This window comes from Ursus americanus, chromosome 7 (genome assembly GCF_024610735.1).
Source record: "Ursus americanus isolate L20-20 chromosome 7, mUrsAme1.1.p, whole genome shotgun sequence".
NCBI classification, from domain to species: Eukaryota; Metazoa; Chordata; class Mammalia; order Carnivora; family Ursidae; genus Ursus; species Ursus americanus.
Genome location: NC_142133.1, coordinates 43,233,019 through 43,259,475, shown reverse-complemented (window position 1 = coordinate 43,259,475; position 26,457 = coordinate 43,233,019). Strand labels below are relative to the sequence as shown.

At 37.3% G+C, this 26,457-nt stretch overlaps 1 protein-coding gene across 1 annotated transcript in view; it reads right to left on the bottom strand.

Moving 5' to 3' along the window:
• Positions 1–26,457, bottom strand: part of CTNNA2 (catenin alpha 2) — a 1,091,309-nt gene that overhangs the window by 853,933 nt on the left and 210,919 nt on the right. The window contains exon 3 of the mRNA XM_087863625.1: positions 5,691–5,886. Within this exon, the coding sequence (XP_087719751.1) occupies positions 5,691–5,886 (196 nt within the window). The remainder of the gene's footprint in view (positions 1–5,690; positions 5,887–26,457) is intronic.

Genomic DNA, 26,457 nt, shown 5'->3' with positions numbered 1-26,457 from the left:
GAAGGTCAGGCATTATAAAACATCATTTAGCACAGAATATATCTATCCACAATATATTAATTTAGAATACCAGGCTGTTTCTCCTATGTAAATCTCACCTCTCTAACTCTATGTAAACTCTCAGCTTATAGGCCTGCTAAAATGAGTGACTGCCATCTGCTACCTAATGTGAAATGCTAGCTGACTAACAGGGATTGATGAGTCATCAAAGTGGAGATAATGGACAAGAAGTGGGACAAGAATGGACAAGAAGTTAATCACCTGGGGAACTTTAAAGACCTTGATGCCTGGGTCCTACTCCATAGTTTCTAACTTAATTGATAAGGGTTAAGGCTTGAACATCAGGAGTTTCAAAAGCTTCCCAGGCAATATTAATATTCACTGAAATTTAAGAAACCCAGACTAGTCATAGTTCAGAAAGAGTTTCCAATCCAGAAAGATCTTGATGGTAAACATTAAAAATGTTTTGGCATTCTCTGTCCCAAGGTTTGTTTAGCCCAGAGCTTCAATATAAAGACATGATTGGAATAATTTCCTTTGCATTCCTTACTAGGAGCTCCTCTACGTATGGTTCACTGGCTGCACAACTATTAAATCACAGTTTTCTAGGACCACACACAACTATCACCAACTCCAAGCCACACTAAGCTACTCAGTACCCTTCTGGGAGACTACTAAAGGCTGATTCAGCTCTCCAGCACCCTGCCTGGAAGGCCCAGGACTGCTCAGTGATTGGAAAGACAGCTACTGCCGTAGGTAGATTGTCAGATAGATTTGATAAATTATAATTAATAAATATACTCTCTTTTATATAACATTTTTAACAACTTTTACTTTAGCTATGATAGACACACAGACACAGACACAGACACACACACACACACCCCTGACCAAATACCCCATCTTTACCTAAGTCTAAATATCAGAGTTCTAAATTTTAAGTACAATGATTTATCTTCTTAAATACATATTTTGATGATTTGTTTTTGTTACTTGTTTTTAACAGAAATTCTATTATATTTGTACTCAAAAACTTCTTTTTGCAGGTTAGTATTTAAAAGCACAGGAAGATCTTCTACTGGAATATTCTAGGTTAAAAATATTGTCACCCTTCTTACTGAGCACTTTTAAGAATCTGGCATACAGCCTAGATTTAAAAGAGATAATACATTTTTCAAATGAAAAAGAAATTCAAACAACACTAAGCCTAGCCTAGAAACAATAACAGCATAAATAGATAATTTCATATATAATCTTGCCATATTATAGTGATTATAATCATGAATGCTGTGAAAACTCAAAAAAACCCCAATAAGAAATGGTTTTGTATTAAAAGTCTGAAAATGGAGTTGTACAATATTAAAACTTCAGGCATTGACTCTGAAAATTATTTAGGAATAGCAGGGATATTGGTAAGAGAAGGAAGGGAAAAATGAAGGGGGGCGGTAAACAGAGGGGGAAATGAACCACGAGAGACTATGGACTCCGGGAAACAATCTGAGGGTTTTAGAGGCAAGGGGCTGAGGGGATGGGCTAGCCCAGTGATGGGTATTAAGGAGGGCACGTATTGTGTAGAGCACTGGGTGTTATATGCAAACAATGAATCATGGACCACTACATCAAAAACTAATGATGTACTGTATGGTCACTAACATACCATAATAAAAAAAAAGTGGCAACACTTCTGATCATTTGATTTAAAAAAGCAAAAACAACTCAATAGTAAAAGATCACCTCTCATAGATTCAGTTCTAAACTACACATTATTTGATAAGTGAGCATATATAGATACTAGGGCCACTTTATAGGAGGATATTTCTTGATGGTAGCATTCCCATAATTTCTGAATATCATCTTACGGGTAAGAAAGTAGATCTCTATGATGGAAGGAAAGATACTAAGTTTCAAAGTTTCCAATAACTAAATAATCCTGTTCTAATCTTTAAGTGTTCCCCTCACTCTCCCAAACTCTCTCCAAAAATCAACCCAGGCTCTCATGTGTTAATAAAATCTGGGTATGGGCCAATAGAAAAATTGGGCAAAACTGGATGGGCTAAGGAGAGCCCATTGGCACAGATGCAAAGGAGAGCCTGAGGACTTTGTTGTCAGGGACAAGAGGCATCTCTCACATATGACAGACATCTGAACTCTATTTGAGAGTGAAAGATATTTGACAATGAGAGAAACAGACAAGGAAAATTTCCAAAGCTTTTGCCCATAGAATGTTTGTTACTCTGCAGACTATAGCAATGTTTCCTTAAATTAGACAATGTTCAGCAAAAGGGACATGTGATAGTTGAGCTTTTATTTTATTTTGTTTAAAGATTTTATTTATTTATTTGAGAGAGAGAGAGAGTGGCAGAGGGAGAGGGAGAAGCAGACTCCCTGCTGAGCAGGGAGCCCGAGGCGATGCAGGGCTTGATCCCAGGACCGTGGGATCATGACCTGAGCAGAAAGCAGACACTTAACTGACTGAGCTACCCAGGCGCCCCCGCTAGTTGAGCATGTATACAGTTTACACATAGGCATCATTTCTGATGCACAATTTTTCTATAATAAGAAGTGGATAATATAGAGAAAGTTTAAAATATCCTCCATAAGAGTGACCTTTGTAAGCTGTCCTAAGCTAGCATCTTTAAAAAATCTCACTCTTGGGGCACCTGGGTGGCTCAGATGTTTGAGCATCTACCTTCAGCTCAGGTCATGATCTTGGGGTCCTGGGATCGATCGAGCCCCGTGTCAGGCTCCCAGCTCAGCGGAGAGCCTGCTTCTTCCTCTCCTTCTCCCTATGCTTGTGCTCTCTCTGTCTCTCTCTCTCTCAAATGAATAAATAAAATCTTTAAAAAAATAATAATCTCACTCTCATGTCCCTGGACAGGCTGGCCAAGAACTATGTTGGTTATTATATCATGTCCAAAAAAAATAGCATTCCTTATGTAAGCTTTAAAAACTGAAATATTAATTTCTACATAATGTGTGAAAACTAAATTGTGAGGAAAAAGTAAGGGAAAGCTAAAAGATTGCTGAAAAAATCAAAAGGGAAAATATATCACCGTAAAAGAGAAATGCTTTGAGAAAGCATCCTAGGGGCCAATCAAAGCCCTCTTCACTAGGGATAGGTTCACTACCCTGAGTGTGGTGATGGTTTTAGAGTGTATACATTTGTCAAAGCTTATAAAATTGTGTGCTTTAAATGTATGCAATTTATTATATGGCAGTCACCCTAAAAAAAAAAAAAAAAAACTACATATGCATGAAAACAAACAGTGTACATTTGCAATTCAGAAGGAATAGCAGTCTTCAAGAGCACTTGAAAATTTGGAAGATTTCATGTTGTTAAAACACGTATACAAATATACTCCAACCACATTAGATGAAATATGTAAAATTTAGCATTTCAAATTACATAACAATTTATATTAGGGTAATATAAGTGAAATTAACTTTCAGGGGAGAGAAGATGGGGGAGAAGATGGCAGCATGAAGCATGATGGTTGTTGGTGGAGAAGGAGGGTTGGTACTTCCAGGGACAAATATCCATCTGTGAATTTAAAAAGTGGTAGGTTTGTAAGAAGAAAAGTGATAGAACACTTATTCCTCTATTCCTTCATTTATTCAACAAATATTCATTGAAGTTTTATGACTGCTAAGAACTGCAAATCACGGATCAGCAAAAGAGACATGGTCTGGTCTCTATCTTTACTAATTTATAGTGCGGCAGGGTGGAAAGTTATCAATCAGGTTACCCCACAAATATTAAAGTCTCCTATGCAAAGTGTTAAGGGAAAAAACCATGAAAAAGTATGACAGGAGTGTCAGGAAAGGCTTCCCTGGGAAGGTTTTCTTTGAGCTGGGATGCACAGAATGAGTCATCCTTAACTATGTAAAAGAAGACAGTGTGAACTGAAGCTCAGGGGCAGGAAAAATGTGGGACTTTCGAATAAAGACAGGAATTGGTCCACTTAAGAGATATTTTGGAGTTAAAAATCTATGGAACTTTGTAATAGACTGTATTTGGAAGGAGAGAAAAATAACAAGAACGATACCAAGATTTCTGCAATGTGCAACTGGATACACAGGTGCGGCTTTTACTGAAATAGGAAATGCAGAGGGGAGGCCAGGCTGGGGGTAATCTGTCCTGATTTCATAGTGCCTTAGCATTTTCAACCAAAAATTCTGAATAGAACTACACCAAAATTAAAAACTTCTGTGTATCAAAGGACACAATCAACAGAGTGAAAAGGAAACCTACAGAAAAGGAGAACATGTTTGCAAAACGATATCACGTAAGGGGTTTATACCCAAAATATATAAAGGATGCTCACAACTCAACAACACAACCCGATTTAAAAATGGGCAAAGGACATGAATACACACTTCTCCAAAGAAGACACAAATGGCCAAAAAGCATGTGAAAAGATGCTGAATATAACTAATCATTAGAGAAATGCTAACTGACAGCACAATGAGCTATCACCCTACACCCACTATGATGACTATGATAACAAGGAAAAGAAAACAAGTGTTGGCAAGGATATGGATCAATTGGAACCCTTGTGCACTGCTGGTGGAAGTGTAAAATGGTACAGTTGCTATGGAAAACAGTATGGAGGTTCCTCAAAAAATTAAAAATAGAATTACCATATAATCCAGTAATTCCACCTCTAGGTATATACCCAAAGGAACTGAAATAAAGAGATATTTGTATATTCATGTTCATAGCAGAATTATTCACAATAGCCAAAAGGTGTAGAAACACGTGTCCATCGATGGATGAAGGGACAAAGAAAATGTGGTATATACATATGCTAGAATAGTTTCAGTCCTAAAAATGAAGGAAATTCTGACCCATGCTCCAGCACGGATGAACCATGAGGACATTACGCTAAGTGAAATAAGCCAGTCACAAAGGAATACTATATGACCCCACTTACATAAGGTATCCAGGTTAGTTAAATTCACAGAAAAGAAAAAAGTACAAGAGTGGTTGCCAGGGGCTAGGGAAATGGGAAAATGAGGAATTGTTTTGTAGGTATAGAGTTTCAGTATTACAGGGTGAAAAAGTTCTGGAGATTGGCTACTCGACAATGTGAATATACTTAACTCTACTGAATTATACACTTAGAAAAAGGTTAAAATGATACATTTTATGTAACGTGTATTTTACCACAATTAAAAATTTTAAGTATGCTGAAAAGTTACATTATAGCTAACTAGCTAGCTATATAATTAACTGATCCATAGATAGCTAACTAGCTGTGAACTGAAGATATAAATTTGAAAATCATGCAGAGCAACAATAATTTCATTACACTGCTTTACAATCATCTCCTCCCTCCTCTTTAAAAGCCTGGGTGTTCAGTGACTCTGTAAGTATGAGGTACTCTCATGCTGTCCTCCCTGGAGCCTCAGTTTGACACGAGAGTCTGCATTCAACGACCAAGAGAAAACAACTTGCAATTTTGGAAGTAAGAGCAGCCATAAAGCTTTTGGAGCTGTGCTGTACTGTCACAACTACAAATATCTCTATTTGTCTATGCACCTAATTCCAGCAAATATTAAAAATGACAAGCGCAGATACTGAGGAAAAAATAAGATGACTTCTTTGAGCAAATATGCATTGATTCTAGAGATAAATCCACTGTTTGCACATCAATATATACCCTCTTGAACAATATTATTCCTCCTACCTTGTTTGCGTACATCCTCTACCGCAGCGACCAGTTCTTCTTTGAGATCTTGACTCTCCTTAGCGATCTGCTCACCCTTATCCAGGAAGTTTTGAGTGGCTTGCTCTACGGATGCAGCCAGTACATGGGCTTTCTTTGACCTCCCTTTCTTTTTACCAGATGGGCCTTTGTTGCTTGTGTTGACAAGGGTCGTCACCTTGAAAATGAAAGAAAAACTGTCAAGCTGATCTGCACAATTGTCTAGAAAAAAAACACATTATCAACTCATCATTTTAAAACAGCCCTTGTTTATTAAATCATGAATGCACATCCCATAACCTAATCTTAAGGAAAATGGGGAATTATATAGGTTAGCATATACATAAACAGCCATTTATTTCATAGAGGAAAAAAAAAATACGTAAATGAGTTGAAGGAGCAGAGACCCACTGGTAGCTTAGTCTCCAGTTCACTGGAGGTTGTGCTTTCATGGACGGATAAAGACAGTGCACACTGGAGTAACCAGCTTTGGGGAGGAAAGGAAAGGAAAACCAACATGGAATTGCCTCTGAGCACTGACTCAGGAGAACCAACAGCCTGTCCTGGGTCCCCAGAGTCAGGACAGAGGTGAAACAACAGTTAATAAAGGATGGGCCATCAATACCCATGCTTTACAGGTCACTTTCCAAGGGCTTCTGAAGAGCGTTGCTATTTCTGATTACATCTTATAAAAACAAAATGGTAAATTTGATCTGAGGGAACCGAATGATTCAATCTCAACATCTGGTTAACCAGCTAAAATTTCCAGACTTGAAATTAGATTTTCATCGCCACTTCTCTTCCAAGTATCATAATTTGTGTACACATCTCAACTGCCAAACTCCGTTTAGCACCATAACTAGAGCTATTTAATTTGCTAACAAAGCTGTTAGGATCTTTCAAACAACTTATCTCCTATAGATTTCTGATCCCTTATTTTCTACCAGTGAGAAGTTTGAGAGTGAAATGAAAAAAAAAACTGGTTTCGTATTCTGATCAGCAAAAGTTGCGAGTCATCGTGGCCTCCATATTTTTTACCGGCTTCATAAGAATATGGCTGCTGTGGTTTATTTTCACTGACATTTGCCCTGATTAGCAGACTCAGGATTTCATTGGAGATTATCAAGAAAGCTAGTCCACAGGAAAGTTCCAAATGCTGTTGTTTCTGCTATTTTACTCTAAATCCAAGAGCAAACAAAGGGATTGGTCAAAGTCACAATTGATGTCCAGTCAGTTTATAGGGCAAGCAATAACACCAGAAGGAAAAAAGTATTGAATAAATGTGAACTAAGATGATGAATTCAGGGGCGCCTGGGTGGCACAGTGGTTGAGCGTCTGCCTTCGGCTCAGGGCGTGATCCTGGCGTTATGGGATCGAGCCCCACATCAGGCTCCTCTGCTATGAGCCTGCTTCTTCCTCTCCCACTCCCCCTGCTTGTGTTCCCTCTCTCGCTGGCTGTCTCTATCTCTGTCAAATAAATAAGTAAAATCTTTAAAAAAAAAAAAAAAAAGATGATGAATTCAAGCAGAACCAATACTTAAGAGGTAGGGAATGTAACACTGGGAGCTGTCATACTTAGCTCTCTTTTGATTGCTAAATAATTAGATACAGTGAATTAAAGAACGACTCCGTAAGGACATTTAAGTACAAACACTACACCAAAAAAAAAAAAAAAAAAAAGAAGGTAACATCATTAAGACTAAGACTGTAGGATAACGGTAGTTAGCTGTGAAATTTGTATGTAGCGCATAACACATTAGTCTTTTCAGTTCCACCCACAATGAAGCAACCATCAGAAGAAAGACAGCCTGTCATAAAAGTAACTTTCTTAAAGTACAAGAGTGTTCTCTCTTTTTTTTTTTTTTAAAGATTTTATTTATTTGACAGAGAGAGAGAGTATAAGCAGGGGGAGAGGAAGGCAGAAGAAGAGGGAGAAGCCGACTGTGATTCCAGGACCCTGGGATCATGACCTGAGCCCAAGGCAGACACTTCACCATCTGAGCCACCCAGGCGCCCCAGGAGTGATCTCCATAATAAGGATATACTGTAACACATTAACACACTACTCTTCCAGGAACCTCAACTCCCCCAAACAGCCAATACCTGGAAATAAGCACAAAACCCCCTAAGCAAATACTGCAAACACCTTAAAAATCTTGATTTATGCTAGGCTCATTATCAGAGGCAAATACTCTATTTTTCACTGATATCTCATTTATTCTCATTTTATATGCAATTCTGAAAAGTTCTGTGATCTATTTTTTTAGTCTTCTCAAATTAGAAACAACAGAGAGGGGAAGGAGCTGTTAACTTTGGGTATATTGACAACTTGGGGGATTAGAAGCTGATAGTGAAGCTGTCAAAATAGCAAAATGACTATATCATCCATTCATTTTCTGTAATGGTAAACACATTTCAATTTTTCTGCTATCTCATGCTGCATTACTGTATAAACAGAGTTTAGGTATGCTCACAATAACAAGTATAAAGTGTTACTTATATGGAAAAAAGAAAAAGCCATGGACTATTAACAGGAAGTACCTAAGAAAAATGTGTTTACATACAAATGAAGCAAATCAGTTCAGTCCTCTTTTAGTTGAAGCGCTCGTTTATTCATGAGTGGAAGACCATGATGGGATGAAAGAGAAAAATAGAGGGTAAGTGGTAGGGCTCCATAAATGCTCATGTCTTAATCCGTTTAGAATAAAGAAACAATTGTCAACCCTCACCGTTGTTATTCAGTGTTTTATTAGAGGACAGTGTCAACAAATTGGATAAAAAAAAAAGAGATATAAATGTTAGACAGGAAAACAGTAAATTACGCTATTACCTCTACAGAATATGACCACACCAATAAAATGCAAAAGAATTCAAAAACAGACTAATAGAATTACTATAAGAGCAAAGAACAAGGTGGCTAAATACTGGATAAACAATAAAAAATCTAACATAACAGAACTAACCAGTAAAAAAAAATGTAGTTTTAGAGGCACCTGGTTGGCTTAGTTAAGTGTCTGACCTTTGGTTGTGGGGCCTGACTCAAGTCATGGCTTCATTGGTGGTAGGATAGAACTCTGTGTGGGCTCTGCACTCAGCAGGAGTTGGCTTGAATATTTTCTCCTTCTTCTCTCCCCCCAACTTGCACAAGCTCTCTCTCTCAAATAAATAAATAAATAAATAAATAAATAAATCTTTTTTTAAATGTAGTTTTAAATATCCTATTCACAATAACCATAAATTGATATTATCAGAGATAACCATGACATAAAAAGTAGATGGAGAAAAAGATACAAATTTTAATGAAGAACATAAAAGGTAACTTGAATAATAGTGAGACATACCATATTCTTGGATGGGAAGACAAAAATCTTAAAATGTCATTTCTTCCCATATTATTCTACAAGTAGCATTCCAGATAGTTAGTTACACAGTAAATCAGCAAGAAAGCCAAGACAATTTCTCTTCATTCAGTTCATTTCCCTTTCCAATTGCAAAGTTAAAAAGCTTTTAGTAAATTAGAGAAAGGTCATTTAGGGTGCAGGACTCTTGCTGCTCACTTCTTGGCCAGTGTATCACATGTTTGGAATGGAAACAACAAAAGTAGTTTAAGTTTAACAGTACATGAGGAGGTGGAGGCTATCCTTTTAAGGATAAACTACTCTTGGGAATTCTCAGGCTAGCCACACTATGTAACTCCCTGATTCAGTTCCCCTCTGCTAGATGAGCACATTCTCCTTCCTCCCGGAAGAATCTACAGCACTCTACACTATTACACATTTTCCTTTTCTCCCACTTGAAGCTGTCGTTTTCACCTTGATGTTACATATTTTTATTCTTCTTGACCTATACCTATATTTACACTTAAAATTGTGAAAGGTAATGCCCATTTACATCGGTTCTATTCTGGTATTTTACAGATGAAGAAATTAGGCTTAGAGATGCATCATAGGTAGGAAAAATAACTTCCTTAAATTCATATGGCTCAAGAAAAACTAAAGGCTAAATTATTCCTGTGCCCGATGCTATATCTTGAGAACTTTAGAACTCAGTAGTTTCTTCTAGGTTTACTGTCTAACTGAATGAGAGGCTGTTAAAGGATAAAATAATCTTAAAATATGTTTATTCTTCATATTTGTCTCCCTATTTTCTACATGTGTTATCTGTATCCTACTGTTATCTTTACATTCAATGCCATTATTTAGATATCTTAATGTAATAATGTACTTATCAATGTTAGGGAAACATTAACCAGTGGTTTTTTCCTACCTTTCTGCAATGAGTTATAACATCTGATGTATTCAAGGGTCTCAAGCTGAATAAACATATCAGGGATCTTTGTATCAGTTGAGTGTGAAGGATGGACAAAAGTGTCCTAAATTTATTATAACTAACAAAATGAGAGAGCTTAGGGTTTCCATAAAACTATATTCTCCTATGAATAAAATAAAGAAGAATAAAGGAATTTGTTGCTTAGTCATGAAGAACTGAGATATGCTAAAGAGCAAGAATCAGAAAGTTTTTAATGAAGACAACCAATACTTAGTCTCACAGATACATCTACCTCCTCTCCAGTAAGTTAGGGAGTATCCAAACTATCAATGCCAGGCAACAATGCATGGGGCTTCCATGTAAGAATGTAATAGAATCCATGACTGGATGCCTTGGAGAGGTCAGAGCAGCAGGGACACATTCTGATCAAAAGGTGGTAGTCAAAGAGGCAGCTCAGTGATCTCTGAGGCTACAGGTATCTATGCCTAAGGTTCAATATTCAGACTGGCACTAGGTCTTGGGTAGACAGTACTTACAGACTATTAAGTGTCTAGGGCAGTCTTTTAAGAGATGGCTATTCTGTGGAAATTCCTGGTTGAATGTTATGTTTCCTCCTACCCTAACTAGCCACTCTTTAATGCCTGCACCAACTTGCACCCAAGCCTAGAGTCATATAAGATCCAAATCTCTTCTTTCCTTTCTAACAATTTGTGAGTACATCTTTTGTGCAGAGGAAGGAAGGAAGGAAGGAAGGAAGGAAGGAAGGAAGGAAGGAAGGAAGGAAAAGGAAAGGGAAGAGAAGAGAAAAAAGAAAAGAAAAGAAAAGAAAAGAAAAGAAAAGAAAAGAAAAGAAAAGAAAAGAAAAGAAAAGAAAAGAAAAGAGTTCCATCCAGCAACAGAGACTAGGCGTAATAGCATGAATATTGACATATATAGAATTGAAATGATGTTTCCAAGGCAGTAAGGAGACCAGACCTACTTGAGAAAAGGCTGTATATGAATGATACAGGAAGTAAAGTTAGAAAGATGTGGTGGAACAAACTTTGATGGAAGCCAAGCCAAAGAGTTTAGATTGTATTAGTCACTGCCAATTTTTTTAGCATATATTTAAAGTGTTCATTTTTCTCTTTCTATTCATTTCTCAGCCCACTAAATTTTGCTTTTATTCCCACACCTTCTGTAGCAAAGTCCTCTTAAAACTGATCTCTCACTAAAGTAATCAATAAGTTGCCAAAATCTAATTATTTTTTATCACATCATACCACTCTGCCACATTTAGTGCTATTGACTCAATTTTCCTTCCTTCGGGAAATGTCTCTTGGCTAATTCTCTTAGCAATAATCTTCTCCAAACTCCTATAGCTTTAAAAAGAACATTATCATCTAACTTACCTCTCTCTGTACCTATCTTCACCTCCCTCCCTCCTATGCTAGGAAAGGCACTCTGCTACCATCACTACTTTAGCTGGTCTTCTGAACACATCCTCCAGAACTCTGTTTCATTAACCATGCCAGCTTCTCTCTTAATCTTTCATATGCCCCTTTCCGTAGGCTCTTCAACCTTAGCTTAGAAGGATACTAACAATTCTCTAGTTCTACCTCCAATATTTCTTCAATGTCCCTGCCTCTCATTGGAGAAGAGAAGAATATTTCAGCGCATAGATGAAGGTATGGTGGTCAAAGATCCTAAAATCTTAACATAATGATGGTCCCAATGGACCCTGGCCAATGGAAAACATTAGCAATAGCCAGAGGATGGTGCACCATTGTTTTCAGGTGCATTGAAGGTATAATCTGAGTATAAAACCATGAAAGCCAGGCTGGTATAGACTGGCTAATCTAATGGTATAGACAGGCTAATCAACATCTAATGTCCTCAAAGTTGACCCTCCATTTCTGAGTAATAGCAATAATGCAGTGGCCAATATCATTTCATTCTTTACTTTTTCTTGCAATATGTTCGATTGTAAGACAATTTGTTTATCTAACCATGCATCTTCATGATCTCTACTTGATCAGTTCTATGCTTCCATGATCTAAAAGCTCAATAGACATGGAATACTTCCTTCTTTCCAAAACAACAGACCATAGTCAGGGCACCAAGACACTTTATCTCATCAACTCTGTCACATCTGCCAAGAACCAGCAAGAGTAGTTTGTCTAAGCCTTAACCAATTGAAAGAGAACTCTGGAGACGTCACTGCCACCTCAGGCTAGTTAGAAATGTAGAATTTTAGGTCCCACTCCAGACCTACTAAAAGAGAATCTGCATTTTAACAAGATCCCTAAATAATTTATATGCACATTAAAATTTGAGAAACACTGAATTTTAGGACAACAATTCTTAGGCTTGATCATGTCTAAAAATCACCAACATGACTGATAGAAGACAAATTTATAGATCTTACAATGTTTCTGCTCAGGTAGGTCTGGGCTAGGGAATTCTACATTTATCACACAAAATTATGATATACATAAGGTTATAGACCTTACTTTCAGAAACAGTAGTCTAGTTGAAGTGAAAAAAAAAAAGTGAGAGAAGTGAAACAATGACTTCTAACAGGTGGGCACTTTCTCCTATTTTGAATGCCATGCCATACTACTAGTCTTCAAAAATAGCTTATTGATGAAGTAAGCACCTGACTCTTGGCTAGAAGGCAATCTCCTCTATTGTGCAATCACAAAGAACTTGGAAAAGTAAGATTATACAGATGTGGATGCTATGAATCAATCACTGGAGCTCTCCAGAAAAGCAATAAAACTGAACCAAGAGCTGGCAATAAAAATGGCAACTTGAGCCTTGTTTTGCTGGGTTTGTGCACCTTGCAGATGTGAGTAGTATAGTCTTTGTGAATTCTACCACTACATCTCTCTGAAGTCCTTCATTCATCATAAGTTCTCAGCTACAGTAAGAGACGGCTGTGATGACTGCTGTAACTTAAAAAAACAAGAGTTTTCTGAGACAAAATATTTGAAAACAAAATTATGAAAAACAAGTTATTTATTCCAGGAGCAACTGAAAATAAATGAAAAACTCCTAAAAGAAGAAAACCTGTCTAACTTAAGATAGAAGAAAGTTATATGCTCAAATGGTAATATATTTGATAACATGAAGCTTCTCCAGAGAAATCTTACATTAGGTTTTAAGAACTGCCAACTAGTCAAAATGACATTTTCTTGAATTATTCCTTGATAACCTCGTTTATTCATTTAACAGTTATAGAGTAAGCATAAATATGGCTTATGTGTTTTCTTATAAAATATATGAAAAGACATATGCTCACCTTGTGGTATATGCTATTAGAAGTTATTTCCTATCACAGAATCTCCATGACATTTAAAGTATATGGATGTTGAAGAGGAAAAAAGATGGCGGAGGAGTAGGGGACCCTTTTTCAGCTGATCCCCTGAATCGGCCTGGATATCTCCCAGGCCATCCTGAACACCAACGAAATCAGTCTGAGATGTAGGAGGATACATCTGGATCTCTACAAATGAACATCTCCAGCACTGAGTATTGAGGTACGAAGTGGGGAGCCATGAATCCGCGCACAGATATCAGAAGATAAATGGAAGAGGGAGGGAGCAGCTGCACTGGGGCGCCAGGAAGCAGTAGTCACTTGCACTGGGGAGCAGGCCAGACTCACGGACCAGTAGCAGCCAGGAAACCAGACTGAAACCGGGAGCTCAGGAGCGTGCACGCAACCAGACGGAAAACTGGAGCTCCAGAGTGTGCGCGAACCACACTGAAACCGGGAGCTCGGGAGCGTGCGTGGGAACCGGGCCACTGGCGGTGTTAGAAGCACAAAGGGCAGAGACCTGCTGGCCCTGGGAGCGAGGACTGGGAGAGTGGCAGTGGGGCGTACAACCCAGGACACTGCAGAGTTTTTAGCAGCACCAACAGAAACAGAGATAAAGTGGCCAGGAGCGCTCAGTGGAGAGCAGACTGAGACCTCTCTGTTCTGAAACAGAGGCTTGGATATGGCCACTGTTGCTATAACTCTCAGAAGAGTCACAAAAACCTGCCAGGGAAAGCCACCAGAGAACAAAAGCCCAGAAATAATGGTTCACATTGTGCCCATCCCCATCCCCCCTCGTAGGGGACAGGGTAACTCTACCCAAAGAGGGTTGCCTGAGTATCAGTGCGGCAGGCCCCTCCCCCAGAAGGCAGGCTGAAAAAACAAGAAGCCCACATCCCTAAGGTCCCTACAAAACAAATGCACATTGCTTGGGTCCTGGTCAATAATTTGGGCTCTGTACATCCCCACCACCACTCCTCATCAGAATGTCAAGGAGGAGGAACCCCAACAAAGGAAGAAACAGAGACTGTGGCCTTTACTGCAGAACTAATGGATATGGATATAATCAAATTGTCAGAAATGGAGTTCAGAGTAACAATGATCAAGATGATGTGTAGGCTTGAAAAAAATATTATCAAAAATACTAACAAGAATATAGAATCTCTAAGGGTGGAAATGAGAGCAAATCTGGCAGAAATTAAGAATGCTATGAATCAAATGCAGTCTAAACTGGATGCTCTGATGGCCAGGGTAAATGAGGCGGAAGAATGAATTAGTGAGATGGAAGATGAGATAATAGAAAAGAAGGAAAAAGTGGGAACTTGCCTTAAAAAAATCCAATTTCAAGAATGTAGAATATGGGAGATTACTGACTCAATGAAACATTCCAGTGTCAGAATCACCAGCATCCCCAAAGGGGTGGAGAAAGACAGAGGTCTAGAAGAGATATTTGAACAAATTGTAGCTGAGAACTTCCCTAATCTGGTGACGGAAACAAGCATTCATGTTCAAGAGGCAGAGAGGACCCCTCCCAAGATCAATGAGAACAGACCAACACCACGTCACATAATAGTACAATTCACAAATTTTAGATCCAAGGATAAAATCTTGAAAGTGGCAAGGGGGAAGAGAATCCTCACATATAGAGGGAGGAACATCAGAATAACATCAGACCTGTCTACAGAGACCTGGGAAGCCAGAAAAAGCTAGCAAGACATATTCAGAAAACTAAGTGAGAAGAACATACAGCCAAGCATCCTTTCTCCAGCAAGGCTGTCATTCAGATGGATGGAGAGACAAGGACCTTCCAAGACCGGCAGAAACTGAAAGAATATGTGATCACCAAGCCAGCCCTACAAAAAATATTAAGGAGGGTTCTATAGAAGTAAAAAGACCCCAAAAGTGATACAGAACAGAAATTTACAATCTGTAGAAACAAAGACTTACAAAGACTTCACAGGAAGCATGACATCATTAAAATCATATCTCTCAATAATCACTCTCAATGTGAATGGCCTAAATGCTCCCATAAACCCCACAGGGTCGCAGATTGGATACAAAAACATGACCCATCCATATGCTGTCTACAAGAGACTCATCTTGAACCTAAAGATACATCCAGACTGAAAGTGAAGGGATGGAGAACCATTTTTCATGCCAAAGGACCTCAAAAGAAAGCTGGGGTAGCAATTCTTATATCAGACAGATTAGATTTTTAACTAACGACTGTAGTTAGAGATACAGAAGGGCACTATATTATTCTTAAAGGGTGTATCCAGCAAAAGGATCTAACAATTATAAATATCTATGCCCCCAACAGGGTGGGTACAGCTAGAAACACAAGCCAACTCTTAACCAGAATAAAGCGACATATAGATAATAATACGATAACAGTAGGGGAACTCAATACTCCGCTCTCAGCAACAGACAGATCACCTAAGCAGAAAATCAACAAAGAAACAAGAGTGTTGAATGACATACTGGACCAGATGGACCTCATAGATATATATAGAACACTACACCCTAGAACAACAGAATACTCATTCTTTTTGAATGCACATGGAACTTTCTCCAGAATACACCATATACTGGGTCACAAAACAGGTCTCAACCAATACCAAAAGACTGAGATTATTCCCTGCATTCTCAGACCACAATGCTTTGAAACTGGAACTCAATTGCAAGGAAATATATGGAAGAAACTCAAACACTTGGAAACTAAGAACTATCCTGCTCAAGAATGATTGGGTAAACCAGGGAATTAAAGAAGAACTTAAGCAATTTATGGAAACCAATGAGAACGAAAACACATCGGTCCAAAACCTATGGGAAACTGTAAAGGCGGTCCCAAGGGGAAAATACATAGCCATCCAAGACTCACTCAATGGATTAGAAAAAATCTAAAATGAAGTCTTTATTTTCTCACCTTAAGAAGCTGGAGCTGGAACAGAAGAACAGGCCTAACCCAGCACGAGAAGGCAGGTGATCAAGATTAGAGTGGAAATCAATGAATTAGAAACCAGGACCACAGTAGAGCAGATCAACAAAACTAGAAGCTGGTTCTTTGAAAGAATAAATAAGATCGATAAGCCACTGGCCCGACTTAGTCAAAAGAATAGAGAAAGGACCCAAATTGATAAAATTATGAAAGAAAGGGGAGAGATCAAGACCAACACCAAAGAAATAGAAACAATCATTAGAAACTATTATCAACAACTATATGCCAATAAATTAAACAACCTGGAAGAAATGGATGCCTTCCTGGAAACCTATAAACTACCAAGACTGAAACAGGAAGAAATTGATTATTTAAACAGACCGATTAATCATGAAGAGATTGAAGCAGTGATCAAAAGCCTTCCCAAAAACAAGACTTCAGGGCCCGATGGATTCCCTGGGGAATTCTACCAAACATTCAAAGAAGAAATAATACCTCTTCTCATGAAGCTGTTTCAAAAAATAGAAACAGAAGGAAAACTACCAAACTCATTCTATGAGGCCAGTATTACCTTGATCCCCACACCAGGCAAAGACCCCATCAAAAAGGAGAATTACAGACCGATATCCCTGATGAATATGGATGCCATAATTCTCAACAAGATCCTAGCTAATAGGATCCAACAGTACATTAAAAGGATTATCCATCACAACTACGTGGGATTCATCCCTGGGATGCAAGGGTGGTTTAACATTTGCAAACTGATCAGTGTGATAGATCACATTAATAAGAGAAGAGAGAAGAACCATATGATCCTTTCAATTGATGCAGAAAAATCATTTGGCAAAATACAGCATCCTTTCCTGATTAAAACCCTTCAGAGTGTAGGGATGGGGTACATTCCTCAATTTCATAAAAACCATCTATGAAAAGCCTACAGCAAATATCATTTTCAATGGGGAAAAGCTGAAAGCCTTTCCCTTAAGATCAGGAACACAACAAGGATGCCCACTCTCGCCATTATTTTTCAACATAGTACTAGAAGTCTTTGGAATAGCAATCAGACAACAAAAAAGAATAAAAGGTATTCAAATTGGCAAAGAAGAAGTCAAACTCTCTCTCTTCGCAGATGACATGATATTTTATATGGAAAACCCAAACACTCCACCCTCAAATTACTAGAACTCATAGAACAATTCAGCGATGTGGCAGGATACAAAATCGATGCCCAGAAATCAGCTGCATTTCTATACACGAACAATGAGACTGAAAAAAGAGAAATTAGGGAATCCATTCCATTTACAATAGCACCAAAAATCATACACTATCTCGGAATTAACTTAACCAGACAGGTAAAGGATCTATACTCTAGAAACTACAGAACACTGATGAAAGACATTGAAGAAGACACAAAAAGATGGAAAAACATTCTATGCACATGGATCAGAAGAATAAACATAGTTAAAACGTCTATTCTACCCAGAGCAATCTACATGTTCAACACCATCCTGATCAAAATACCAATGACATTTTTCAAAGAACTGGATCAAACAATCCTAAAATTTGTGTGGAACCAGAAAAGACCCCGAATCACCAATGAAATGTTGAAAAAGAAAAACAAAGCTGGGGGCATCATGTTGCCTAATTTCAAGCTATACTACAAAGCTGTGATCACAAAGACAGCATGGTACTGGCACAAAAACAGACACATAGACCAATGGAACAGAATAGAGAACCCAGAAATGGACCCTCAGCTCTATGGTCACTAATCATTGACAAAGCAGGAAAAAACATCTAGTGGAAAAAGGACAGTCCCTTCAATAAATGATGCTGGAAAAATTGGACAGCTATATACAAAAGAATGAAACTTGACCACTCTCTCACACCATACACAAAGATAAACTCCAAATGCATGAAAGACCTCGATGTAAGACAAGAATCCATTAAAATCATAGAGGAGAACATAGGCTGTAACCTCTTCAACATCAACCACAGCAACTTCTTTCATGACATGTCTCCAAAGGCAAGAGAAACAAAAGAAAAAATGAACTTGTGGGACTTCATCAAGAAAAAGTTTCTGCACCGCAAAGGAAACAGTCATCAAAACAAAGAGGCAACCCACAGAATGGGAGAAGATATTTGCAAATGAAACTACAAATAAAAGGCTGGTATTCAAGATCTATAAAGAACTTCTCAAACTCAATACATGAGAAACAAATAATCAAATGAAAAAAATGGGCAGAAGATATGAACAGACACTTTTCCAATGAAGACATATAAATGGCTAACAGACACATGGAAAAATGTTCAAAATCATTAGCCATCAAGGAAATTCAAATCAAAACCACACTGAGATATCACCTTGTGCCAGTTAGAATGGCAAAAATGGACAAGGCAAGAAACAACAAATATTGTAGAGGATGTGGAGAAAGGAGAACCCTCTTAGTCTCTTGGTGGGAATGCAAGTTGGTACAGCCACTTTGGAAAACAGTGTGGAGGTCACTCAAAAAGTTAAAAATAGAGCTACCCTATGACCCAGCAATTGCACTACTGGGGATTTACCCCAAAGACAGAGACGTAGTGAAGAGAAGGGCCATATGCACCCCAAAGTCCATAGAAGCATCGTCCACAATAGCTAAATTGTGGGAGGAGCCACAATCTGTTGAGATGCCCTTCAACAGATGACTGGATAAAGAAGATGTGGTCCATATATAAAATGGAATATTACTCAGCCATCAGAAAGAATGATTACCCAACATTTGCAGCAACATGGACGGTACTGGAGGAGATTATGCTAAGTGAAATAAGTCAAGCAGAGAAAGACAATTATCATATGGTTTCACTCACGTATGGAACATAAGAAATAGCAGGGAGATTGATAGGAGAAGGAAGGGAAGAATGAAGGGGGCGTAAACAGAAGAGGGAATGAAGCATGAGAGACTGTGGACTCTGGGAAATGAACTGAGGGTTTCAGAGAGGAGGGGGTGGGGGATTGGGCTAGGCCAGTGATGGGTATTAAGGAGGGCACGTATTGCAGGGAGCACTGGATGTTATATGCAAACAATGAATCATGGAACACTACATCAAAAACTAATGATGTACTGTATGGTGACTAACATAACATAAAAAATTAAAAGAAATAAAATAAAAATTTAAAAAAATTAATAAAATAAAGTATATGGATGTTGTGCACATTGGACAGAAAGGAAGCCCAGCAAGGTGAGACTAGCTCTGGAGGAAAAGACATTGATAATACAAACTTATTATAACTTCATAATGACTAAAGTAAGATTTCCATGTGTTAGAAACTATTACACTAGAGTTTCTTGTTGAACTGATCTTTCTTCCCCAACACAACTCCATACCTCATTTTAGACAAAAAGAATTAAATCATAAAATGCACACAGTTACTGATAATTCCACAGCTTGAAAAGTCAGAATCAGAAATGACAGTCTTTTAATAATACACTAGTAACTTATAGAGGGATAAAATAGAGAATTATTCTGTCACTTTGCCTTTGAAATTTCCTCACGTTATCTGCTACTGACAATGTAGAATTCAGATACCTTTCCACTGATCCTGAGACCTGGAAACAAGCACTCTTAAACTTTGAAATAAGGATTTATTATTTAATCTGAAATAGATCTGAACTACTAGTAGTTAATTATTTCTATAAAGAAAGCCTATGTACAATGTATTCCCTTTAAATTATTATTTTTTGTAGATTCACCACCAACTTTTTTTTTTTTTTTTTGAGAGAGAGAGAGAGAGAGCACACACATGCAGCAGGGGAGGGACAAAGGGAGTGGGAGAGAGAGAATCTCAAGTAGGTTCCACGCCCAGCGTGGAGCCTGACACAGGGCTGGATCTCACAACCCTGAGATCAAGGCCTGAGCCAAATCAACAGTTGGATGCTCAACCAACTGAGCCACCCAGGCACCTGACTCACCCTCAGCTTTTTCTTTTTTTAAAGATTTTATTTATTTATTTGACAGAGAGAGAGAGAGAGAGAGAGAGCTCACAACCAGGGGGAGTAGCAGGCACAGACTCCCCACTAAGTAGGGAACCCAATGCAGGGCTTGATCCCAGGACTCTGGGATCATGACCTGTGCCGAAGGCAGATGCTTAACCAACTGAGCCACCCAGGCTTCCCAACACCCTCAACTTTTAAATAAAACTACAAGGTAAACCTTCGCGCTCAGTTGCTTTGATACAGTTTCCAGAATCCAGAAATAAACCCCAAAACGGATATTCTATAATAAATATATGTAATATACATAAAGTATTATATATAAATATAATAAAATTTTTTCTAGGCTTAAGTGGCTGCAATTTATGAAGAGGTACAATTGAGTGCTGGATTATCTATTCATCTTACAGGAAAGAAGTGATTCAAACTTATTTCCTAGTAAGTATCTCAGTCGTCTCTGTAAGCCAAGATGAAACAGGGTAGCCTTCTCTTTAGATACATGTTCTTCATAAGAAACTCAATTTTCTTTCAAGGACATAAAGCTAACATTTTCCCCACTCTCTATTAAGACATGCTGCTTCATATTTAAGTAGGAGCTCCAAGGAGTTCTATTTCTCATAATCTCTGGGGAGTATGGTCTAGATTCACTGCCTCCCAAAACTTGTCTGAGAGAAACAGCACTTAGTTTGCTTGAAGGAAGTCCTGCCCATTCTCTCTCCACCAATAATAAAATCACAACCATTCTAAATTAAAGCTGAAAAGCAAAGGGAGAAATGGTATTATTCTGGAGACTGGTAGAAATGTTTTTACTACCTTAGGGTGGTATCACTTACCTCGTGGAGTGACAGCACCACGAGAGTTTTAGGAAATCACTGTGTATACTGCAGGGTTTTTGATGTCATTCTCCATACTGTACAGAGAAATTTCTGTATGACTTTAGTACCAAAAATATTGCAGTTTCTCCTTACAAACTGGTTTGACCTTATGTTATGGACATTAATTGCATAATAAATTAATGCTTCCTTTTTGCATTGACTTCAAAAAGTTGAACCTAAACTTGTTGTCCCTGCTAGAGGGCATATGATTTGATAATACTATTACCATATTAGTCTCAATCTTTGGTCTTATTTGTGCTTATATCTACCTTTCTTTTTTAAAAAAAATCACTTTCCTTTAAGCTATATTAACCTTCTAGTATTTTATATATCCTGTAAAGTCTCCTTATATTTTTGCTTAAATATTGTATTCTGTCGATTGTAAGATATGCCTTTTCCCCCATACTTTTCTATACCTGAAATAAGGATGAGTTCTACAATTTATGTCATTTAAAAGATATATTTGATAGTATTTTATCTTTTTTATCTTAGAGGCACTTAAATATGTATCTTTTAATTTATGGCATCTTAGATTTGATAAAACACGATAAATCAAATAATCACAAGATTAAATTTATTAAAGGATCTACTTACAACCTCGGTTTTCCTAGAATCTGCACAACTTTCAATGTCTACTTACAGCCAATGAAAAATGAAGTTCAAAATTAAGACACTGAACAATGCCAGACATTCACTGAAAGAGCATCGCTTAGAGTTGGCGATTTAGTGAGTAAGAAGGCATTTCGGTTTTTAAACGCCCTAAATGTTTTAACCATCCTTGTCCATCTGAGGAAATCCCATGTTTTGAATATCACTAAAAATAAAAAAAAAAAATGACTAAACTATGTCCATGATTCACTACTTTGCATTTATGAAGGTTAAAATAAAATGAAACAAAATAAAACTAGCCTGTTCTAAGACAGTGTAGAAACAAATCTGAAACCAAAAGAAACAAAAAATATTTTTCAGTCCATGCTGTTAGTTAACAGATTCACCTGACTCAAACTTCCATTCTCTCTAAATCCATCAAGTCTTTTTACGGCAGTCTTTGATTGACAAAGGCCCTTGATTCTGGGGCGCCTGGGTGGCTCACCTGGCTAAGCATCCAAATCTTGGTTTTGGCTCAGGTCATGATCTCATGGGTCATGGACTGAGCCCCCATCATGCTCCCCACTCAGCAGGGGAGTCTGTTGAAGATTCTCTCTCTGCCCCTCCCCCCACCCATTCTCTCTCTCTCTCTCTCTCTCCAATAAAATAAATCTTTAAAAAACGAAAAACGAAGGCACTTGATTACATATTTTCCTTCTTTAAGATAGTAGACTCCAACAACGTACACACTCTACAGGGAATAATGGACAATCAGTGGGATGCAAGAAAAATATCAGAACTTTATATTTTTTTAAAGATTTTATTTATTTATTTGTCAGAGAGAGAGCGAGAGAACACAAGCAGGGAGAGTGGCAGGCAGAGCAGGCAGAGGGAGAAGCAGGCTGAGCAGGGAGCCCGATGCAGGACTCCATCCCAGGATCCTGGGATCGTGACCTGAGCCAAAGGCAGACACTTAACCGACTGAATCACCCAGGAACCCTCTCCTCCTGCTCTTAATACTAGCTCTTTGTCCGCTACATATGAGGCTGAAGAAAAGACAATTTCCTTAGAGCTGCAAGTTCAATTATGTATTTACATCCATCATTACTAGTAATGAATCTCACCCCAGGTTTCCTGAGATATTAGCTAACGATGGTCTAAAGCAACTATGATTTGCAAAACTTTAAAAAAGTTAAGCCTACAGAATATTTAGCCATTTAGTTATATATATTTTTTTATTTATTATTTTTATTATGGTTAATAGGGAAGACTGTTGGGTGCTACCAAGCCTATTTCTTTTTCCTCTGGTCACAAGATAACACTATTTCACAGCTTCCCTTGGAGTTGATATGGTCAGCTGAATTCTAGCCAACGGAATATGAGAACCAGCAGTATGTGCTCTTCTCAGTCTGCTCTGCTAAAATTCTCCTCCATGTTTATTCCCCCAAGAGGGCAATTTTGCAAACCAGGTTTTGAAGAAGATAAAGCCATAAGATAGAAGGAGCCAAAGTATCTAAGTTTTCCCTTGGAGGAGAGTGACCCATGAAATAGAAAGACTCACTTGGAAATTATGTAATAAGATGAAAACTTCTATTATATTAAGTCTCTGAGATTTTGAGGTTTATCTGTTATAGCAGCTAATATTAACTACATCACTATAATACTTATAGTTCAAATAAAATATTGTTTTAACAGTTTATATCACTATTTAAAAATATCTATGATTATGTATATTTTATAATGTATTTAATATGTTAGTTCAGGAATGTGTACTTATTTAGAAAAGTAATAGCATACACTATAAATATATGCATACACAGATACATACAAATATGTACATATATATTTTACTGTTTTTGGGTCTTATAACATTTCTACTATAACATTTGGTAGATAAAACTTTGGGTGCCAGTCTTCTGCTTCTCATGCAGTTTTTTACATACTTCTTTCTATGAATTGTGGGATACAAATTCCCATTTTCCATATAAGAAAGTTTAAAAGAGCCAAGCTCTTTTTTTTACAGGTCTGAGAAGCCACTCTTCCTATCAATTCAATGACCTAGGAATAATATGATTGCCACTTAATGGTATATTTCTCACAGCAGAAAACAATCAATATAGAAATTAAAATCACAAATCTAAAGTGTTACAAGTCAGCTTACAAAGAATTCTCAGGTTAAGATCCAAATACTGAATCAAAGAATTATTAAATATGAAATAAGAAGGGAGCCAATTAATGCCTTTAAAAAACTGTGACATTAGCATAGATATTGTTAAATAAGTCTATAGATACAGGTACATATAATCCTTAGTTATGTAACCTGCTGTGATTGCAAAGACTCTCCTTAAATGCTCTTTGTTGACTTTACAAACTTTATTCTTACCTGATTTAAGGAGGAGGCAGGTATGATTCTGTGACCTGGGAGAACTTCACCTGATTATTTCTTTGAGCTCTTATTTAAAGAGATAAACTGCATTTGGTGGTGAATAACTGGAATACAGTTTTAAGACAAATATTTTTCCTCCTCCTTTTCAATTTGAAATCACTTTAAGGAATTACTGTCTAATGCTTGAAGATACCCCAAATGTAGGATATTTCCCTCAATACTTCCTGCCCCAATGCACCTCGTGGACTAGCAGCCAGATTTTCTACCTACTAAAATGCTCCCGCAAATGACACATCTTCTATTTCTGTCACTCACATACATCGTAAATTATCTCCTTTCTTCAGACCAAAATGATAAGTAAAACCCATGGTATAACTCACACAACACTCCCGCACAGACAGGTCTGGTGGTTAGACACAGCCACTACATCTCCCACTGTCACTGAACCCACACAATGGGTGTTTTGGGGGAGTATCAATCAGCTTGAATACTAGATACAGAAACACACATTAATGCGTTTAAGGAATCAGAAAAAGTTATTCAGAAATAGACCAACCAGGCACAGAAAACACTGGAGATGACAAGAAAGATAACAGGACTCCTGGGCTCAACACTTCTAATAAGGAAGTCTAAAAGCATCAACGAAAATCAAAGTTCCACACAGGTGATTTGATTACATTGTCAACATATTCTGTCTATTCTTATTTCATTTGCTAAAGTTAATATTTGTTCCTGAAGCAACTTTCAAAATTAATAATACCGAAACAAAGAAATCTTACAGTAACCTAAAAAAAAACAAAACAAAACATGGACCAAGAGATTTTAGCATAAATCATGTTGATCTTCAGTTAGCAATAAAAAGAGGAGAATCAAATGATCAGCTATTCAGAAGCAATCAAACATGGTATTAATTTCTTTATTTTCACCTAATACTTTTAATGCATTTAAAGAAATTTCTCCAGCAGGAAAGTAGGAATATAAACCTCATCTCATGAAATAAAAATGATTTGTACATTTTCTCAAACTTCTTGTAGTAGCTATTAAATTTACATTCTCTTTCTCTCCTCCCCCTTTTTCTTGTGTGTGTGCATGTACACACACACACAAAGAAAATAAAATATGGGCTAGAATTCCTACCATGTTACCTTGACTTTTATAGTTTTATCATGTGACATATATTTTTTAAATACTGTATCAAATTCCAAGTCCTGGTAACTTCAGTATATTTAAAACATAAATTTCAAGCCATCTTTTGTAAACACTGATAAGGAGTTTCAGATTCTTGGAAAACCAAAAAATATAATAATTGGAATCAATACTAAAATGAACAAATACATAAAGCCATTAGTTTTTCTTGGAACAGAACCAACTTTAATAGTCTCATATAAAGGGAACAATATACCCAGGGCACTCGGGGATACATTTAACACAAAACCTACTGAGTTCTAGGGAAAAAAAAAAACAAAAAACTGTTTCCCCACTAGTACATTGAAAAAGTTTCTTCAAAAAACAAAAAGCAAAATAATCCCACCAAAATCTCATTTTTTCTGTTGTTGATTAGTTTCTAGAATCACAACAAATCATGATTAAGAATGCCACCTTGTTCTTTCTCAACAGAGCCCTAAATAAGTGCTCTCTAGATATGCCCAGCTTATTACTCACATAGCATATGTCACGGAAAATGAGGAAATGAAAGTATCGTCCCTATGATTCAGAAAAGGGCACTTAAGTACTGAGAAATGTGCCTGCCAGAGGTCATAAAGCCCATTGAAGAAGAATAATTCTAGTTTTAATTTGTCTGACACTAGCAATTATTCCCCTAAAATAATGCTTAACATATATTTGCCTCATTTTATATACAGTATAAATTTCTAAAAGCAAAATCCACTGTATTTAATAGCTGGAAAATAAATGCGGCTACACAATTTTATTATGGCATGCATGACATACCCTTTTTAAAAACGTTCTCTGGGTTTTCAAAGAAATAATTATATCATCTAATGACATTTTTTTGTATTTCCACATGTAAGTATTTGTTATTATTCTCCCATTAAACTAAAAATCACTAGTAAAATGCCAATGGCTTGAAAAAAAAGCCACATTGACATTTCACTGTAGGGTCATCTCTTTATGGATAGAATGCCAGCCTTCCACTTGAATGCTCTGCCATATTGTCTAGCTACATTTCTTAAGCATCACTTCTAAAAGGCTTCAAGGTTCTAGGGAATTGTTGATTAAATAAAGGGGAAAAGGAGCAGGCTGTAATTATCCTGTCAAGATTCTTCTTGTAAACCTTTATTTGGACAATTCACAAAACAGAAAGTAGCTCATTTCTCTTTAAAGACTGTATTAGCATTTTTGAAATTGCAGAATGGGGTCTACACAGTCAGTACTAAAACAATATTACAGAATGAAATGTCATCA